General features: G+C 39.5%; 1 protein-coding gene across 4 annotated transcripts in view; it reads left to right on the top strand.

Moving 5' to 3' along the window:
• TAOK3 (TAO kinase 3) overlaps positions 1 to 17,431 on the top strand; it is a 145,009-nt gene that overhangs the window by 42,216 nt on the left and 85,362 nt on the right. For 3 of the 4 annotated variants that reach the window (XM_075273338.1, XM_075273364.1, XM_075273346.1), the window contains 9 exons: positions 4,928 to 5,018; positions 5,656 to 5,854; positions 7,531 to 7,602; positions 7,735 to 7,836; positions 8,437 to 8,482; positions 10,014 to 10,110; positions 11,924 to 12,037; positions 14,414 to 14,505; positions 16,265 to 16,358. In XM_075273338.1, the coding sequence (XP_075129439.1) occupies positions 5,708 to 5,854; positions 7,531 to 7,602; positions 7,735 to 7,836; positions 8,437 to 8,482; positions 10,014 to 10,110; positions 11,924 to 12,037; positions 14,414 to 14,505; positions 16,265 to 16,358 (764 nt within the window). In that variant the 5' untranslated portion in view covers positions 4,928 to 5,018; positions 5,656 to 5,707. The remainder of the gene's footprint in view (positions 1 to 4,927; positions 5,019 to 5,655; positions 5,855 to 7,530; positions 7,603 to 7,734; positions 7,837 to 8,436; positions 8,483 to 10,013; positions 10,111 to 11,923; positions 12,038 to 14,413; positions 14,506 to 16,264; positions 16,359 to 17,431) is intronic. The other variant, XM_075273354.1, reaches the window with a different exon arrangement.

Raw genomic sequence — 17,431 nt, forward strand, 5'->3', positions numbered from 1 at the left:
CGTCAAACAGATGAACTTTGGTGCCCACAACTTACCACATTCCACCTTCGAATCAAAGTACAGTTCGTATGCTTTCTTTAGTAGCAGCGTGAAAGTCTTCCGATGTGACTTGTCTGTTACAAAGCCGCACACATAGCAAAAATGATCGGGTGAATTTACGTATCCTCTGGTCGCAATATTTTTAACGAATTGCCACATTAACCACTCCTTCAGGTTTTATACTGTATAAAACCGCAACATAATCATTTTTATAAGATATTGCACCAATTATAATGCAATTGCCAACTAAAGAATGTATATTATATAATTTTGTATACTGTCAGAAGCTTGTAGTCCTATTTAAGCAAAATAAAAACATTTATTCGACAATACCTTAACAATTTGACCTGATAGAGTAAAACTGTTTTCAGATTTGAAATTGGTATAAAGAAACACTTAAAGACATTTAAGATATCCACAGAGTGTTTTCCAGTGTAACTGATTTGATTGTGATCCAACACCCAGACCTCGGACTGATTTATTTTAGGATGGGCCATATATATCAGATCTGCAGGGGTCTGATACCCAGCAAGACTGTGTTCCTGCCAGCTTGGTAAATTAACTAGCAATAATGTTGTTAGTTAGGATCCTGTTCAGTTAAATTGAGGCGTAATAGTAGAACTTTAGCTAAGATTTATAGAAATGGTGGCAATAGATCTGTGTGTGTGTGTGTGTGTGTGTGTGTGTGTGTGTGTGTATATATAAATCTCAGTCTAAAAAGTATTGGTGATGACCCTGATAATACAGACATTCAGTATACTATAACCTGGGAATTTATAGCAGAATGTGCTGCTAGTTTAGAAAGACCTCACACACACACCCATGTCACCTCCCCTAGACTTGTTCATAAGGGAGCCGATACAGTCCTTCCCTTTTATGCTAATTATACAAAGCAAAACTCCCTTAAGAAAAACTTGGGGCGGCCTAGCAGATCCCGTTCCTGGTGACAGCGACGTCTCAAACTGATGGTAGGAACCTCATGCTCCTCTCTAGTCCATCTCAGGCGCTAAGAATTGATACATGCATTGCAGCTCAGTGTAATATTCTTGTCATCATGTATAAGGTTTGTTTTCTGTGACATATTTCGCTTCTTCCTCATGTGAATGATCACATTTCCTGTCTACATGACTTACAGATCTTGAAGTGCCACATTCTTATCTCCGTCACTGACAGTGACTTGGGAGGTTTTGCAGACCTTGATGTTAGGTTTAAATTCTGATCTTTCAGTATGGGAATAAAATGTAAAATTATCGGGCATAATTATAGTTATGTACTACAAGAGAACCTATAGATTCTTCAGAGCAAATCCCTTTGCATTGCCATTATAAGTGAGGTTTTTCAGGAACACAATTTCTTACCATGGCAATTTGGCTAAAGACTAGAAATGTATGACTCTGGACCCACGGCAATCCATTTATCACTGCCATTCTAGATCCCCCCCCCCCCCCCGAACTCCTGGTGATGAGCTGATATAGCTGAGGAAAAGTTTTAATTAACCATATGTTGGAGGACCTATATAGGTATCTGGCCATTTTAGACTCCATGAACACAAGTGTTCACTGTACGGGTCACTGAAGACTGAATAGAATCCATGTGCTGTGATTTTCACTGACCCATACATTTGTATGAATGAGCAGATGTATGACCTGCTCCTTGCTTTTGCATCTCTTTTCTATGGCCCAGAAACACACCCACAAAAACTACGGATGTGTGTATGTGCCTGTATATAACTCACTATTGCAGGCTCGTAACTGTGGATGATATACTACGAATGTGTGCATGAGGCTTTAAGCTGGGAATCATTCATACGACCCAGTGGCAGCCCAAAAAACGGCACCCTTTCACACAATGTAATGATTGTCTTTTTCCTTTTCTATCCTCTTCTCTCCTGGATGTATTTGGCAATTTTGTAGATTGTCACGTGACATTTTTCAGTCGATTTCGTAGTAGGAGGTATACATATCAACTGCAGGGACTCAATTTATATGCATCACATACATTTGACAAAATCCACTGGTGGTGCTTTTTTTTTTTTTGGCACCCACTGTGTGTGTGTGTGTGTGTGTGTGTGTGTGTATACACACACACACACACACACACACACACACACACACACACACACACATATATACACTCACCGGCCAATTTATTAGGTACACCATGCTAGTAACGGGTTGGACCCCCTTTTGCCTTCAGAACTGCCTCAATTCTTCGTGGCATAGATTCAACAAGGTGCTGGAAGCATTCCTCAGAGATTTTGGTCCATATTGACATGATGGCATCACACAGTTGCCGCAGATTTGTCGGCTGCACATCCATGATGCGAATCTCCCGTTCCACCACATCCCAAAGATGCTCTATTGGATTGAGATCTGGTGACTGTGGAGGCCATTGGAGTACAGTGAACTCATTGTCATGTTCAAGAAACCAGTCCGAGATGATTCCAGCTTTATGACATGGCGCATTATCCTGCTGAAAGTAACCATCAGATGTTGGGTACATTGTGGTCATAAAGGGATGGACATGGTCAGCAACAATACTCAGGTAGGCTTTGGTGTTGCAACGATGCTCAATTGGTACCAAGGGGCCCAAAGAGTGCCAAGAAAATATTCCCCACACCATGACACCACCACCACCAGCCTAAACCGTTGATACAAGGCAGGATGGATCCATGCTTTCATGTTGTTGACGCCAAATTCTGACCCTACCATCCGAATGTCGCAGCAGAAATCGAGATTCATCAGACCAGGCAACGTTTTTCCAATCTTCAATTGTCCAATTTCGATGAGCTTGTGCAAATTGTAGCCTCAGTTTCCTGTTCTTAGCTGAAAGGAGTGGCACCCGGTGTGGTCTTCTGCTGCTGTAGCCCATCTGCCTCAAAGTTCGACGTACTGTGCGTTCAGAGATGCTCTTCTGGCTACCTTGGTTGTAACGGGTGGCTATTTGAGTCACTGTTGCCTTTCTATCAGCTCGAACCAGTCTGGCCATTCTCCTCTGACCTCTGGCATCAACAACGCATTTCCGCCCACAGAACTGCCGCTCACTGGATGTTTTTTTCTTTTTCGGACCATTCTCTGTAAACCCTAGAGATGGTTGTGCGTGAAAATCCCAGTAGATCAGCAGTTTCTGAAATACTCAGACCAGCCCTTCTGGCACCAACAACCATGCCACGTTCAAAGGCACTCAAATCACCTTTCTTCCCCATACTGATGCTCGGTTTGAACTGCAGGAGATTGTCTTGACCATGTCTACATGCCTAAATGCACTGAGTTGCCGCCATGTGTTTGGCTGATTAGAAATTAAGTGTTAACGAGCAGTTGGACAGGTGTACCTAATAAAGTGGCCGGTGAGTGTGTGTGTGTGTGTGTGTATGTATATATGTATATATATATATATATATATATATATATATATATATATATATATATATATATATATATATATATATATATATAGTATTGTAAGGCTGGTCAGGTAATGGAGGGGGTGTACATCTCGCCCAGACTACTCAGGTGGGTGAGATGAGAAAACTCCAGGAATGTTTGTTCTCGGCAGACAATTTTCGTCTGCCTAGATTTTTTCGTATTGGCCTAGATTTTTAGGAATGGCAGGTAGGATTGGTAGTGGGATCTGTCATTCCACCTCCCTCCAGTCCACACTGGGGATGTTCCGACAGCGACTCAGCTGCAGGGAGTCTCCTCATCAAGGAGAGATAGAGTTTGGCTGGAGAGCTGACAGAGAGGTCATATTTTTGGAGCTGTGTCCTGAATGATTCTACTGGCTTTTGGATTTTTGTTAGTCTAGGTGAGGTATGGGCTCGTTCACATCTGCGCCGGCACTCCGTACTTCAGGTTTCCGTTTCCTGCCTAAAACAGAGGCAGGAGACGGAAACCTGCAGGAGTCTTTCTCACCCATACATTTGAATGGGTGAGAAAGCTGTCCGGCCGTAAGCGGCGGTGAGCGTTTTATGCTCTCCGCCACGAAACCAGGTTTTATAATCTGGACACAGTCGGACATGCAGTACTCTGTGTCCAGATTAAAAAAAAACGGTTTCGCGGCGGAGAGCCTAAAACGCTCACGGCCGGACCCGGTCTATGGTTTCCGTCTTTTGGCATGCAGAAGACGGAAACCATAGAACGGAGACCCTGAACGCAGGTAGGTGTGAACCTAGCATAACCTATTCTTATGTTTAGTTAGAGCCTAGCCGGGCAAGGATTTATTTTTGTATTGTTTCCTTTTGTTGCTGATCTATATTTTTGAGTGAAAACAAACTCTACTTTTGTTTTGGACTAAAGAATCGGGACTTTTGATATTACAACAAGGTCTGAAACAGACATTAAATACAAATCTGCAAACCAGACAAAGCGAGCCGGAGACACCCGAAGAGACAGTCCCTGTAAGACCCAGCCAATGTAGTATAATTTTTGTGTGATGACAGAAGTACAGTGTTTAGCTGTATCGCCACATATCTGCTGTCCTAATTAGGTGGTCACAATATATTTTGTAATATAATAATCTCCTTTAGGGCCCGTTCACACAGTGGAAACTTCTTTGGGATTGGATTGCCGTTTTAATATCTTGCATTTAGCTTCTGTGCATTTATTGGTTAATGGGGTAAATGCACATGTGAACAGTGGTTGTGACAGAAATGGCAAAACCCACAAAATAAAAGGACAGTCCATATACCTTTCTGTCCATGTAGTGTATTTTTTTTTTCTACAACTTACTATGTTGTGTACTTGCTGTTTGGGTAATTAGCCAGTAAATGGTGGAGTTTGTTTTGTCATGGTGTACATGCAGTATTGTTATCCTAGATAGACACCTATGCACATTTATTTTGGGGGCTTTTTATAAAATACTACAGCATTAATTTTTGTTCTTCTTACAGATGTGCATGTCATCACTGTTTGGAGAATAGAAGAAATTTTGTTATGTTTCTTTTGAAAACCTAATAATGCTTTGTGCCACACATATTCCAGGTATGGATCTATTTTATATTCGTGCTTGTCATTTTGGAGTTATGACACTGAAAAAGGGTTATGTGGGGAAATAAAAAGTTTCAAGTCATTCACTGCTCTGAATAAACTTACATACTACTATGCATGCTGACTCTTTGTTGCCCTATTCTTAAAGGGGCCCTATCATTGGGAAAAGTCCTTTTTTAAACAAAGCACATTCTTGCATAGCCTTTAGAAAGGCTATTCCACTCCTACCTTTTGTATGTAAATCGCCTCAGTAGTTTTTGAATAATCCTGTTGTTGTTTATATGTTAATTAGTCTCCAGCGAGCACCGGAAGTCTCATCGAGCACTGTCTCTCTCCTGTGTGTACAGCACAGGCAGAGGGAGGAGAGACAGTGCTCGCTTGTCTAGACAGTGCTAGATTGTCCTAAAACAGGCCATGCACATTTGATGTGTATCACCCAAACTCCTCAATTGCAGTAACATCGTCGAACCATCTAAAATTTAATGGGGCTTCCTGCCTCTCCTCCCATTGCTGATGTTGGATCATGTTACAACTGCTCATGTTTTGGTTTTCGGGGCTCTACATTTGAAGACTATGGATGGATATATATTTTACTCCTGTTCTAATCATACGGTGATGATTTCAATTTTAGGTACCAACCTTCAACATTCCATGTTGCATAATCCAGATCAGGAGCTGAAGGGATGAGTGACATTCCGATCCCATCCAAGATGAAGAAGGGACTGTTGAAGGATCCAGACATAGCGGACCTCTTTTGCAAAGATGATCCAGAGTCTATATTTGTCGATCTACATGAGATTGGACATGGCAGCTTTGGAGCAGTTTACTTTGTAAGACTTTCCATAAGTAGCAGTTAATGTATTTTCCATTGGTTATGGTGTGGTCTCTCTTCTGTCATTTACTTAAATAGGACTGACATTCCAGGAAGTTATGGAATAGCTAAATGAAGCCATTTAATAAAGGTCCATTCTGTGTACATTGATACTTTATATAGTTCTAAATGGACAAGACTTATGACTAACCAGAGCATATAACTACTTTAACCCTTTCTTGCAAACTGATGTAAATCTGTGCCATTTTGGCAGAAGAGGCATATGGAGAAAGCATCTAAAGGCAACAGTTTATGGGCATTGCCAAATTGCCACAGATTGTGTCCCTACACTCCTGAGTGTCATCTTGAGGCAGTGATCAGTCTGCATGACAGCTGGGAGCCTATTGAATGCTCTCAGGCTTGTCACTACTGAACCTCTACTACATGCCGCCATAGGCAGCATATAATAGAAGGGAAGGAATTCTACAATATACTGCCGTAGAGTATATGGGTGTAAAATGGCAATTAAAGAAAGTTGTTGTTCTTTTTTTTTTGTTTGTTTGTTTTTAAAACTTATAATAAAATATATATATATATATAATATTTTATCAATACAATATTATATCAGTTACATCTTGTTCCACACTTTGCATAGGTCTATACGTAGAAACCTAAATTAAGTTATGGGTGTCACATTATGATGATGAAAAGAAATGTTCCTATTATTAAAAAGTTTTTAATTGTTTTTATAGTATTAAAACTCAAAGAACAATACAATTTTGGTATAATTTATGATGGTACTGATATGGTAACTTGTCATTTTTACCATACTTGTAAGTGTCGGAAAAACAAAGCCTGTAAGAAAATGATAGATGCTAGAATGGAGTGGGTAAAATCAGGTGCTGCCTGATACCAGGGATCCAGTAGGTGGCGTTATCCTCTGAGTATTGGATTGGAAGGACTTCAGAACAGAAGGATGTAGGGGTCCTGATATCAGACCGCTACAAAATGAATGTACACTCATTACAGCCCATGGAAGTAGCTGGCTGCACAATTACAGTTCTGAGCCTTAAAGGGGTTGCCCAGGCAAAAAGAAAAAATTCAGGGAAGCTGGAAAAAAAATAAATCATACTGTCCTTTCCCTGATGCTCCAGTGCTTCACAGCACGGTCTGGTCCTGCCAGTCTAACGTTGTCTTCAGTGGAAGTCCCTGTCGTACATGTACTGAGGTCAGTCAGCAGCCTCAGCGAAGGGCATGCGACGTAACCACCTGTGACTTCTTGACTTCAGTGGACGGATCTGGTCTGCCATCAAGCAGTTTCACTTTGAGAAGAAAGCAAAGCTGAAGGACTGGACTGTGCTGGAGGACACCGGAGCACTGGGGATGAGGTGTTTTTGTTTTTAAAATAACCTCCTCCCCCCCCCCCCCCCCAGTGTATTTTAAAAATATTTGTTTTGCCCTGTCAACCTCTTAAACTGCATGGTAAGTTTAATGTAACTGTACAATTGAGTGATATGGGGTTAAATAAAATAAATATATATATATAATATTTCAAGAGCCTTTTGGTTTTCTTCAATAATGACCTATACTGTCTATCAGCCTAGGAAAAATATTTGCAAGCGTTCTTCTAAATACCTGTCCTAAAAGACAGCTATGTGGAAGTGACTATAAAGATTAATCTCTTGTTTTACTTAGGCTACAAATTCCACAACGAGTGAAGTGGTGGCTGTTAAGAAGATGTCCTACAGTGGAAAGCAAATGAATGAGGTAAGACCTCTATGGTTGCAATGTTTTTGGCTGGAATTGTCCATAGAAGACTTTATGGGATGGCTAAAATGCAAACTGCATGAGTGCCGTTGGTGATTTTGGTAATTTGACATTACTTCTTCTGTCTCGCAGAAATGGCAGGACATACTCAAGGAGGTTAGGTTTTTACAGCAGCTGAAACACCCAAACACAATAGAGTACAAGGGGTGCTACTTGAAAGAACATACCGCATGGGTAAGTGATGTGAAAGGAAGTCTATGAAAAATGAAATATATGGCACATTGATGCCATGCGTGTGCCATCCCTCTTCTTCATGGTCCCATACATGTTAATGAATGATCCCCGACCACAAAATGTAAAGGATAATAGATACATCTCTGCCACATTTGCTGCTGTGCACCTGTACTTTCCAGAGGAAGCAATAGTACATATATACAACCTGGTCATTGAATATGCCCAAGAATTGCCAGGCTGTGTTTTCATAGATAGAGAAGATGTCTCACTGTGAGATTTCCTTACTGTTTGCAATAATTGAAATTACTACAGTCCTATATATTCTAGAATACTAGAGATGAGTCTCAGACTCACCAATGCATTCTGTTGTGTATTAAGCATCAAGAAGTAACTGTAGCATTCCTTCCCCCCCCCCCCATTGCTGGGCTATGATTGAACTACCTACTTTTTTTTTTTTTTTTTAATATAAATCTACTAGCCTTGTTACTTGGTTGTTATATTGGTCAACTTTGTGCCATGTTACACCTGCAGATGTTAATGCATTCATTGCTTTCTTTCTTTATTTCTTCCTTCCTTGCTTCTTTCCCTCCCTCCTTCCAGCTGGTAATGGAATATTGCCTGGGATCTGCATCAGATTTACTCGAGGGTAAGGGGAATGAGACCTATTATTAAAATGTATTATTATCTAAACAGATAATGCTTTATGTTATGTTACGTATGTGTGTGTGTATATTATATATATATATATATATATATATATATATATATATATATATATATAATTGTTTGCTTTATTCTCTCAAATACTTTGTGATTTACCAGTAACATAATCTGCGACATAAGCCAAAAAGCTGTGTAACAGCACTGGACTTCTCAAGCATCTAATTTTACTATTGTAACATGTAGCACATAAATTATAGGTTTTATATTACAGCTACCACAGCTGCTTGAGCAACTTTAACTATTTCCATACAGAGCCAATTAATTTAGTTTGTGTTTTTGACCCACTTTATATTTTATATATGTCTTACTGACTTTGTCATTCTAGGGAAGAATATGCATGCAAGTGCCCATAATCCAAGAAAGTTGCAAATGATTGCCAAGTTGAAAATCAGAGCTATCTGATGCAGATAGCATCAACCACCAGAAACCAAACAATCCCTAGAACATAGTATTGCATTTCCTGTGTAATCCCATCCATGGTTTAACATCTAACCAGTTTGTCACCTTTGGAGCTTTTTTTTTTTTTTTTTTTTAAGCTAAATATTTGTTGAATTTGTTAGAAATGCTGGGATTGCAAAGCAAATGTACAAAACCTTAAGTTTCCTAATATAATATGCTAGTGTGAGAGAGCAGTATGGTATAAAAGACCGTTCTTACCTGGTAACTCCTGCTATGGCCCCAACACCTACCTGTTGAAGTAGCTGTCACGTATGGGCCTTCCAGCACGTGTCAGCGGGTCGACTCAACTCTGCTCATTCAATAACTCATTCAGGCCTGATTCACATCTGCGTTCTGGCCGTTCTGTTCCCCTATATGCATGAAATATGCAGAGAGAAGTCCTGCAAGCAGCACTTTTCTCTCCACATATTTTGTGTGGAAAAGTGCTATGGGGTCCACAGGTTTCCTTAGGTAATTTTTTTTTTTTTTTATGTGGATAGGTTTCCGTTCTGGGGGTCCCCAAGTGGACTCCCTGAACGCAGATGTGAACCAGGCCTTACCCTTCACTCAGGCTGCAAATTAAGCTAAAGCAGAATAATACTTAAAAGTTTTTGGTTCCAGGAAGCTTAGCCTATCTTCTGTAGTGAAGTGGACACATCCAGCTCTCTTACCTGCTTCCACAGATGAGACAAGACGAGAATGCTACCTCAAGCAAAACTTATCTACGTAAGTTTTGCTGGAGGTAGCATTATCGTCTGTTACAACAAATACACATAAAGTTGTTGCATCTTTAATATGTTTGGAGATATTTCTTCAATTTATACTCTAAATTTTAAAAAGTTGCTGTTCAAACATTTTTTTTTTTGCTTTTTTTTTTTGCATTTTGCAGTTGTTGTTCTCAATGGACTAACTAATTGAAATGCAAGATGAATAGATTTACTCTGAAGGGAATTCCATATTAGAGGATGGAAATGTAACCCTTTAAACTGAAATGGATTTTTTTTTTCTTTCTATAGTTCACAAGAAGCCACTTCAGGAAGTGGAGATAGCTGCCATTACTCATGGTGCCTTGCAGGGGCTGGACTACCTGCATTCACGCAATATGATTCACAGGTAAGTAATATTTTTCAGGGTTTTCAGGTGAATGTAAATGTCTAGCACTGGTAAGTGTTTTCGTTTGCCATGTCATTCATTCCTAATCACAAGCCACAAATAATATTCCTTTAACTTTGTTTCACCTACTAAGCTACATTCACAGACGCCACTGCAATGTCTAACAAAAGTCAGCAGAGGAAAACATCCTGCAGTGAGGACTTTTTCCTCCATTGCTTTCCATTCAAAACCCAGTTGTCTTGCGGACTCCATTATAGTCAGAGGTCTCCCAGGCTCTACTTGTTACTGCTGTTTCAGCGGTCCATCCCCCCCATTGTTTGGGTCTTTGATAGACTGTTTTTTTTTTTTTTTTTTTTTTTTTTTTTTTTTAAATAGAGCAGTCTACTGTGCTGTTCTCGATGTAAAATACACTACAACCTGACAGGCATTGGTATAAAGGTATATTTGTGTCAGCATTATTTTATTTAGTGACTTTTTTTTTTTTTTACTTGGGAAATTTTCCATTCTGGAGATCCTAATAGGATCTGTCCAGATTCATTCCAGATCCCTTTGAAGACTTTTTTTTTTTTTTTTTTTTAATGAATTGCTGCTATATTCTAGTGTAAACAGCTTTCTAATATAAAATTAGTTATTCCTATCTGAAGATTAAAGGTTGTCTAATTCAGTTTCTCATCTGTCTGCTTCTTCCAAAGAAGTGAATGAAGAAAGCCATCTTTCCATTCACAGCAGTCTTAAAAGAAAAAAAAAAAAAACTAACTTGGGACACTTAATTCTTGAGATGGGCATGGATCCCAGAGTTGGGACACTCATCTCTTGGGCCTCTGTCATTAACTGTCGATGTAAGTGTCCCAGATGTAAAGCGCCATCATATTCCGCAGCGCATTACAGACATTGTCATCCACTGTCCTTTATAGGGCTCCCAGTCTACATTCCCTATCAGTATGTCTCTTAAGCCTTTTTAGGCCTTGTTCTCATTTCTGAATGCATATTAGTGGCTTCCTGTTAATTGTATCTTGCTTACTACAAGGCATAATGCTAAATAGTATTATGTATTCTTTGCGGTCTGTATAAGGTAGATACTTAATATCATAAGTGGTCACCGAATATAGAAAGATGTTCTGCATAAAACTGTATTTTCTGTTTCATGTGTAAGGAAGTTTGATGGTAAACTCAGTTTGGCCTGATGTTTAGGAATGTGGTATTCTTCATACCATTCTGTATAAATAGAGATGACTAAATAACCTTTGACATAGTACCTGTGCAGTGACATTCATTTTTATGTGTGGAATTGAAAAATCTCAGTTTTCTAGATTTATACTGCTGTCCACCATTTACAGTGATCATACGTGGATGCAAGGCACTGACGAAATGTTTTATCAGTACTGCTGAAAATAGTCAAATTAGAGAAGTATTGGAAATAGACATGACTACAACCCCCTCTAGTGGAAATATTCTTTTAGTGTCTGGGGCATATGCTACATTATGATAGGATAGCTTGCTCCAATTACAAGAGATACTTTGCTTAGCTTGTTTAGTTTTTATATACTAATACTATGACAGCTTGATGAACAATGAAAAGTATTAAACTGAACAATAATGATTCTGTTCCTTATAATATAGTTACCCATTACCAATTGCAAACTACATTGATAATATTACTTGGTGTCTGTGAAGATCTGAGTAAGCAAAATCCTATGCATATAGAACTAGATATTCATGATGTCTGCTTTAGTCAGTAACGTATAGTATGATAGCCGCATAGTATATATGGTCATAAATCTAGTGTGATCTATGTTTGATATATATTTTCAAGGGATATTAAAGCTGGAAATATCTTGCTTACTGAGCCTGGTCAAGTAAAATTAGCGGACTTCGGTTCTGCATCTATAGCATCACCTGCCAACTCCTTCGTGGGAACCCCATATTGGTAAGATATATACAGTTCTCATGTCATAAAGTATGCATGCTCTGTGGTTTTTCACACTTATGGGGAGGTGGGGTGGAATGTGGCTGTTTCTTTTTGGGGACCTCATTGCCATCACTATTTTAGTTCTATTCTGCATGAGCAAGTTGTGGTATTTGTTTGGCCAAAATGATGGTCACCTTTATAAGGCCTCATGCACACGACTGTGTACACAATCTTTGTGCTAGCTGTGTTTTTCACAGTTAGCTAATCCATTTATTTCTATGACCTCATGCACACAACCGTATTTTTAAAGTCCAGCGTATGCGGCCATGAGAAATATTCTGGACAGGTACTATTCCTGTCTGTTTTGCAGACCGTGCTCTCTGGTCCCAGTGAATGGGGCAGCTGAAGCATTGGTGACACCTACAGTAGATGGCATTCATGTGCCCTCTGTGCTGTTCAATCACACTGGATCTGGCACAATGTTGTGGCATCTAAAACATTCTTAGCTCATTTGGAATTTGCAGTACACATTTGAGAATATCCCTACTGGTACAAAAGAGTATATAGAGGGGTAGGACCTCTATTGATATGTAAGTATGTTAGAGTAATGGGCAGTGTGACCATATCACAGTGATACTCGAGACCAGGGGTCAGCAACCCCCGGAACTGGTGCCAGAGTTAGCACCCAAGGCATATCTACCTAGCACAGAACTCTCTGCCAGTGGCAATCTCTCTGTAACCGACCATGTAAATGCAGTTGAATGGAAAGATGCACTGGGAGATGGTGGGAACATGAGGCACAATGTCTAGGTGTCCAGGCCAGTAGTCTAGTCAAAGGACAGCAATTACCTGTGCAAAGTATAATATGGCAGCCTAATTTCTCCTCATTCATTTCAATAAGACTGTAAAAATTTATTTGGATTTCTTCAACAAAGACTATGATGTGTGATGGGCACCCTCTGCCCCCACAAAGCAGGCTTACTGCAGATTACACTTAACCCCATTACACTTAGAATATGAATCATTTTGCTAAATGAACACAGTGAAATGTAAGTTCAGTCGACTAACTGGTTGCAGTTATGATTTACATTATATGACTTTCATGAAGGACAGAGTTTCTCAACCTTTTCCATCTGGGAAAAAAAAAATCCTTGAGGCACCTCTATCAAATAATGTTTACCAAAAGACAAAAAGCATTCTAAGGACACAGATAACATTGCATAAAGACATGCGATCGTCCTTCTAAATCCTTCTACAATGTTGAGGCCCCCCGGTGGTAATCACCAATTTGGGAAGGTGACACCCTGATAATTATTGCATGGCGCACTGAGTACTTCAATCTTTTCAGATTTTTTTTTTCTTCCAAATTGGTACCCCAGACTTAAAAGGTTGCTGACCCCTGCTCTAGACAGAGGTGGGGGATGGATTGGCAGCATTTTAGTAGGTCTTGCTAGTAAAACTGGCATTGCAATCATTAATTTGTTCACTATTTAACTAGCATTTTCTATATATTTTTGAGGATGCATATTTTAAAAAGGATATATATTATTAGATATCTGTAACGGTAGGAAAAAGTTTCCACTTTAAGGCTGAGGCCCCACATTGCGGAAACGCAGCTTTTTTTTTTTTTTACAGATTTTGTTGCGGTTTTTTGAGCAAGAGCCAAGAATGGCTACAAAAGGAATGGGAAATACATAGGAAGTTCTTATACTTCTACCTTCTGCTCAATCCACTCTTGGCTTTGGCCCAAAAAAATGCAACAAAATCTGCATAAAAAAAGCTGCTTTTCCGCAATGTGGGGCCTTACCCTCAAGCCTTATGTTGCAAAAAAAAGCTGAGGTTTTTGAGCCTAATCCACGAGTTACAAATGGAATAGAAAATATAAAGAATGGACTTAGGCTGTGTTCACACTGAGTTTTTTTTTTGGTCAGGAAACTGACTCAAATTCCTCCTCCTAAAAATGCCTCACCATAGGACTGTATGGTGAGGTGTTTTTTTGGAGGAAGAATTTGAGTCAGTTTCCTGACCAAAAATCTGCATGTGAACGTATATCTTCTGTTCATGCCACTCCTGTTTTTTCTTCAAATGAAGCTGCAAAATCTGCAGCAAAAAGCAACTTTTCCACAACATAAAAACCTCAAAACTGTTGCAAAAAATTAGGTGATTTTCTGAAAAAAAAAAAAAAGTTTTTGAGACCGCCCTTAGTGAAACACTGCAGTAGTGCTTTGGGAAAAAAAACTATTTTTTTTTTATCTTCTTCAGTCCTTAGCTGCTGACTACTAATGCACTGCTGAGCTATTTGTTTTACGTCAGTCCATGGAGGGGAAAAAAAATGTAGAATTTACTTTGTATGACATATTTCATTGGTGCTCAGTGCTGTGTGTGTATTTTCAGGATGGCCCCAGAAGTTATTTTAGCAATGGACGAGGGGCAGTATGAAGGCAAAGTTGATATTTGGTCTCTTGGTATCACTTGCATTGAATTAGGTGAGTATAACAGATATACTCTTAACTGGGTATTCCCATCTCAAGAACAGGGGTAGCTTGTCTCTATCTCACCGCTACAGTAAGCAGAGACTTGGCACGTTTCTCTTTTCATTTGTCTGGAACTTTCAAGAACAGCTTTTTGGAAGTGTCGTACAAGTGAAGAGAGCTCATGTGTGCGGTTAGATTTCTGATCACAACAGATGTAGGGTTCAGGGACCCCCATTCTCAATATAATCTCAGATCATATAGGGGAGACCTATATTAAGGGGATAATTATGGCATATAATGTGCCATCCTGATTGGAATACCCTTTTAAATGTGGTGAACGTAATATCTTGTTCGAAAAACCTTTAGGATTCGTTCACACGGAGGAAAATGGTGAGGAATTTGGTGTGGAATTTCAGCGTTGAAAAAAAGCCTCCCATTGACTTCAATGGGCTCTTTTTCTGCTAGCAGAAGGATGTGGTAGACTCCCTTTAATTGATGACCTATCTTTGGGCACATCAATTAAAGATCTGTGGTGATCTGACACCTGGAACCTCCATGACAATGGCTGCTTCCGATTCACAGGCCATATGATGTCCAGTTCATCAATCATATGGCCTGATCTCAGCTCAGTCACATTCATGTGAAAGGGATGCGCTGCGATACCTAGCACAGCCGCTATGTACAGCACAAATGTACGGCATTCTACTTTGTAAGTACTGGGGAGGCTGTGGCCTCTACAAACAGCTTATCAGCCAGGTTCCTGGCAATCTGTAATTGATGACCTATCCAAAGAATTGGTCATCAATTAGTAAATCCCCTTAAGACCAGGGCCCCACGGGACAGAAACGCTATGATTTGCCAGCGGTCTAAACGCCGCAGGAAAAGTCTTGGCGTTTTACAGTCGGGGCAAAGTGGATGGGATTCTAGCGAATCTCATGCCCACTTTGCAGTAAAAATCAGAGTGCGGACATGCCACGATTTCCAAAACCCGGCGCGGTTTTGGAAATCGCAGCATGTCAATTATACCTACGGAAACACTGGCGGTTTCCCCATAGGTATAATTGTAACAAAGTCCGCAGAGGAAACCTCTGCAGACTTTCTGTCTAAAGCGCTGTGGGAAGAACCGCCAAGAGTGGATGCAATGGTTTTACCTTATATTCAATCCACTCCTGGCTTTGGCTCAAAATACTGCTACAAATTCAGCAATAAAAAAAAAGCTGCATTTCCGCAACGTGGGGCCTCACCCTAAAAACTGAATAAAGGGTATGTCCTTTTCCACTCACAGTCCTAACCATGCTGATTTCCACTGTTTTTGCATATTTTGAAGGGTTGTCACTTTGCTTTTTTTGGACAAGGAAAGTGGGTGTGGTTTATGTATTTAGCAACATTCTACGATGCATTTACGGCATGTCCTTTATAAAAGGCAACAACTCCACTTCAGTACCTGTGTAGTGTAGAAAAATAACTCCATTATCTCATCAGTTTCAATGCGGTAAATTTTGTGCAAGATTTAGGAATCCTGAAGCATAAAAAGTACATGCTAAAAAATTGCACAAATAGTAAATGCCTCCCATTAAGTTGTTACCTGAGGTGCTCACTGGATCCAGGGAAAGCTTACTTCCCTAGAATGACCTGAGAGATTAAAATAATTGGATTAGACTGTATGACAGCATGAAACAACTCTCCTTTACATATGCATCACATTATTGTTCCTGCGTGCTTAGTTCTACTCATATTAATCACTACTTTCCTCTTACTTTTGCATGTGCAGCTGAAAGGAAGCCTCCACTATTTAACATGAACGCAATGAGTGCCTTATATCACATAGCCCAGAATGAGTCCCCAACACTACAGTCTAATGAATGGTAAGTTTAGTATATTAAGTTTTTGTTTGTTGAGATTATCTGTACTGAAGTTTTCTGAGTGTTACGCCCTGAATTAGCACCCCAGCAATAACGGAACGTAGCAAATGTCACCTTGTATGTAGTCAATGCCCTCTCAACAAAATGTTGCTGGCTTTGAGATTTATAGTTGCAATGCTTGAAAATCTTAAAATTTTATGACAATTGGTTGCAGGATTTGAAAGTAAATAACTTTATGAACATATTGTGAAATGTCCATACTTTAAATTCATTTTATCTAAGCTTTCATTATTAGGGTGAATTCAGACAAAGCAGATTTGTATTGAGGGTTCCACTTCAAATTATAGCATAATACATGTTTTGTAAGTCACATTAATATGTAAATTGAAAGAATTGGTATGCTACGGAATTGCTCTGGATATTCTGCAGTTTTTGTGGTGGCAAAATAGTCGTGTGTGATCTTAGTCCATGCAGCGCACAATGGTTTTATTTGTTCTATTAATAAATAGAAACAATTAGAATACAAGCAGAAATGAGACAGAAGCAGATATGAAATGACAGTTTGCATGTTTGCAATAATTCAGACCAAGGAATGCCACGGAATCTTATTTTAGTGATGGCAAGTACAACCTGCCACCACATTATATATTAGTACCGGTTACATACACATCCATACAGTCCAAACATAAGCACTTCACGGCTTGCCCATGCCTCCCTGGGAACATCCAACAAGTTTTGGTTAGGCTATGTTCAATCTGCGCCAACATTTCCATTGGAGGCTGCCAAAAATCGGCAGAGGAAAAAGTCCTGCACAGGGGATTTCTTTTCCTGTTCAGCTTTTAGTTTAGAAAAGCTACAGACACCCTACGGATCCAGTTGTGGTCAAACCACTGTTTTGGTGGTTTGTATCTCTGTTGTTTGGGTCTAAAATTCTCAGCAAGCCTGTTTTTTTTTTTGTTTTTTTTTTGTTTGTTTTTTTTTTGTTTGTTTGTTCTTTTAATTGAGGAGAGAACCTCACCATTATCTGGATGGGATTTACAAAATCTCAACCACTTTTTTTTTTTTTTTTTTTTTTT

Source organism: Leptodactylus fuscus, chromosome 1, assembly GCF_031893055.1.
Source record: "Leptodactylus fuscus isolate aLepFus1 chromosome 1, aLepFus1.hap2, whole genome shotgun sequence".
Taxonomy (NCBI): Eukaryota; Metazoa; Chordata; class Amphibia; order Anura; family Leptodactylidae; genus Leptodactylus; species Leptodactylus fuscus.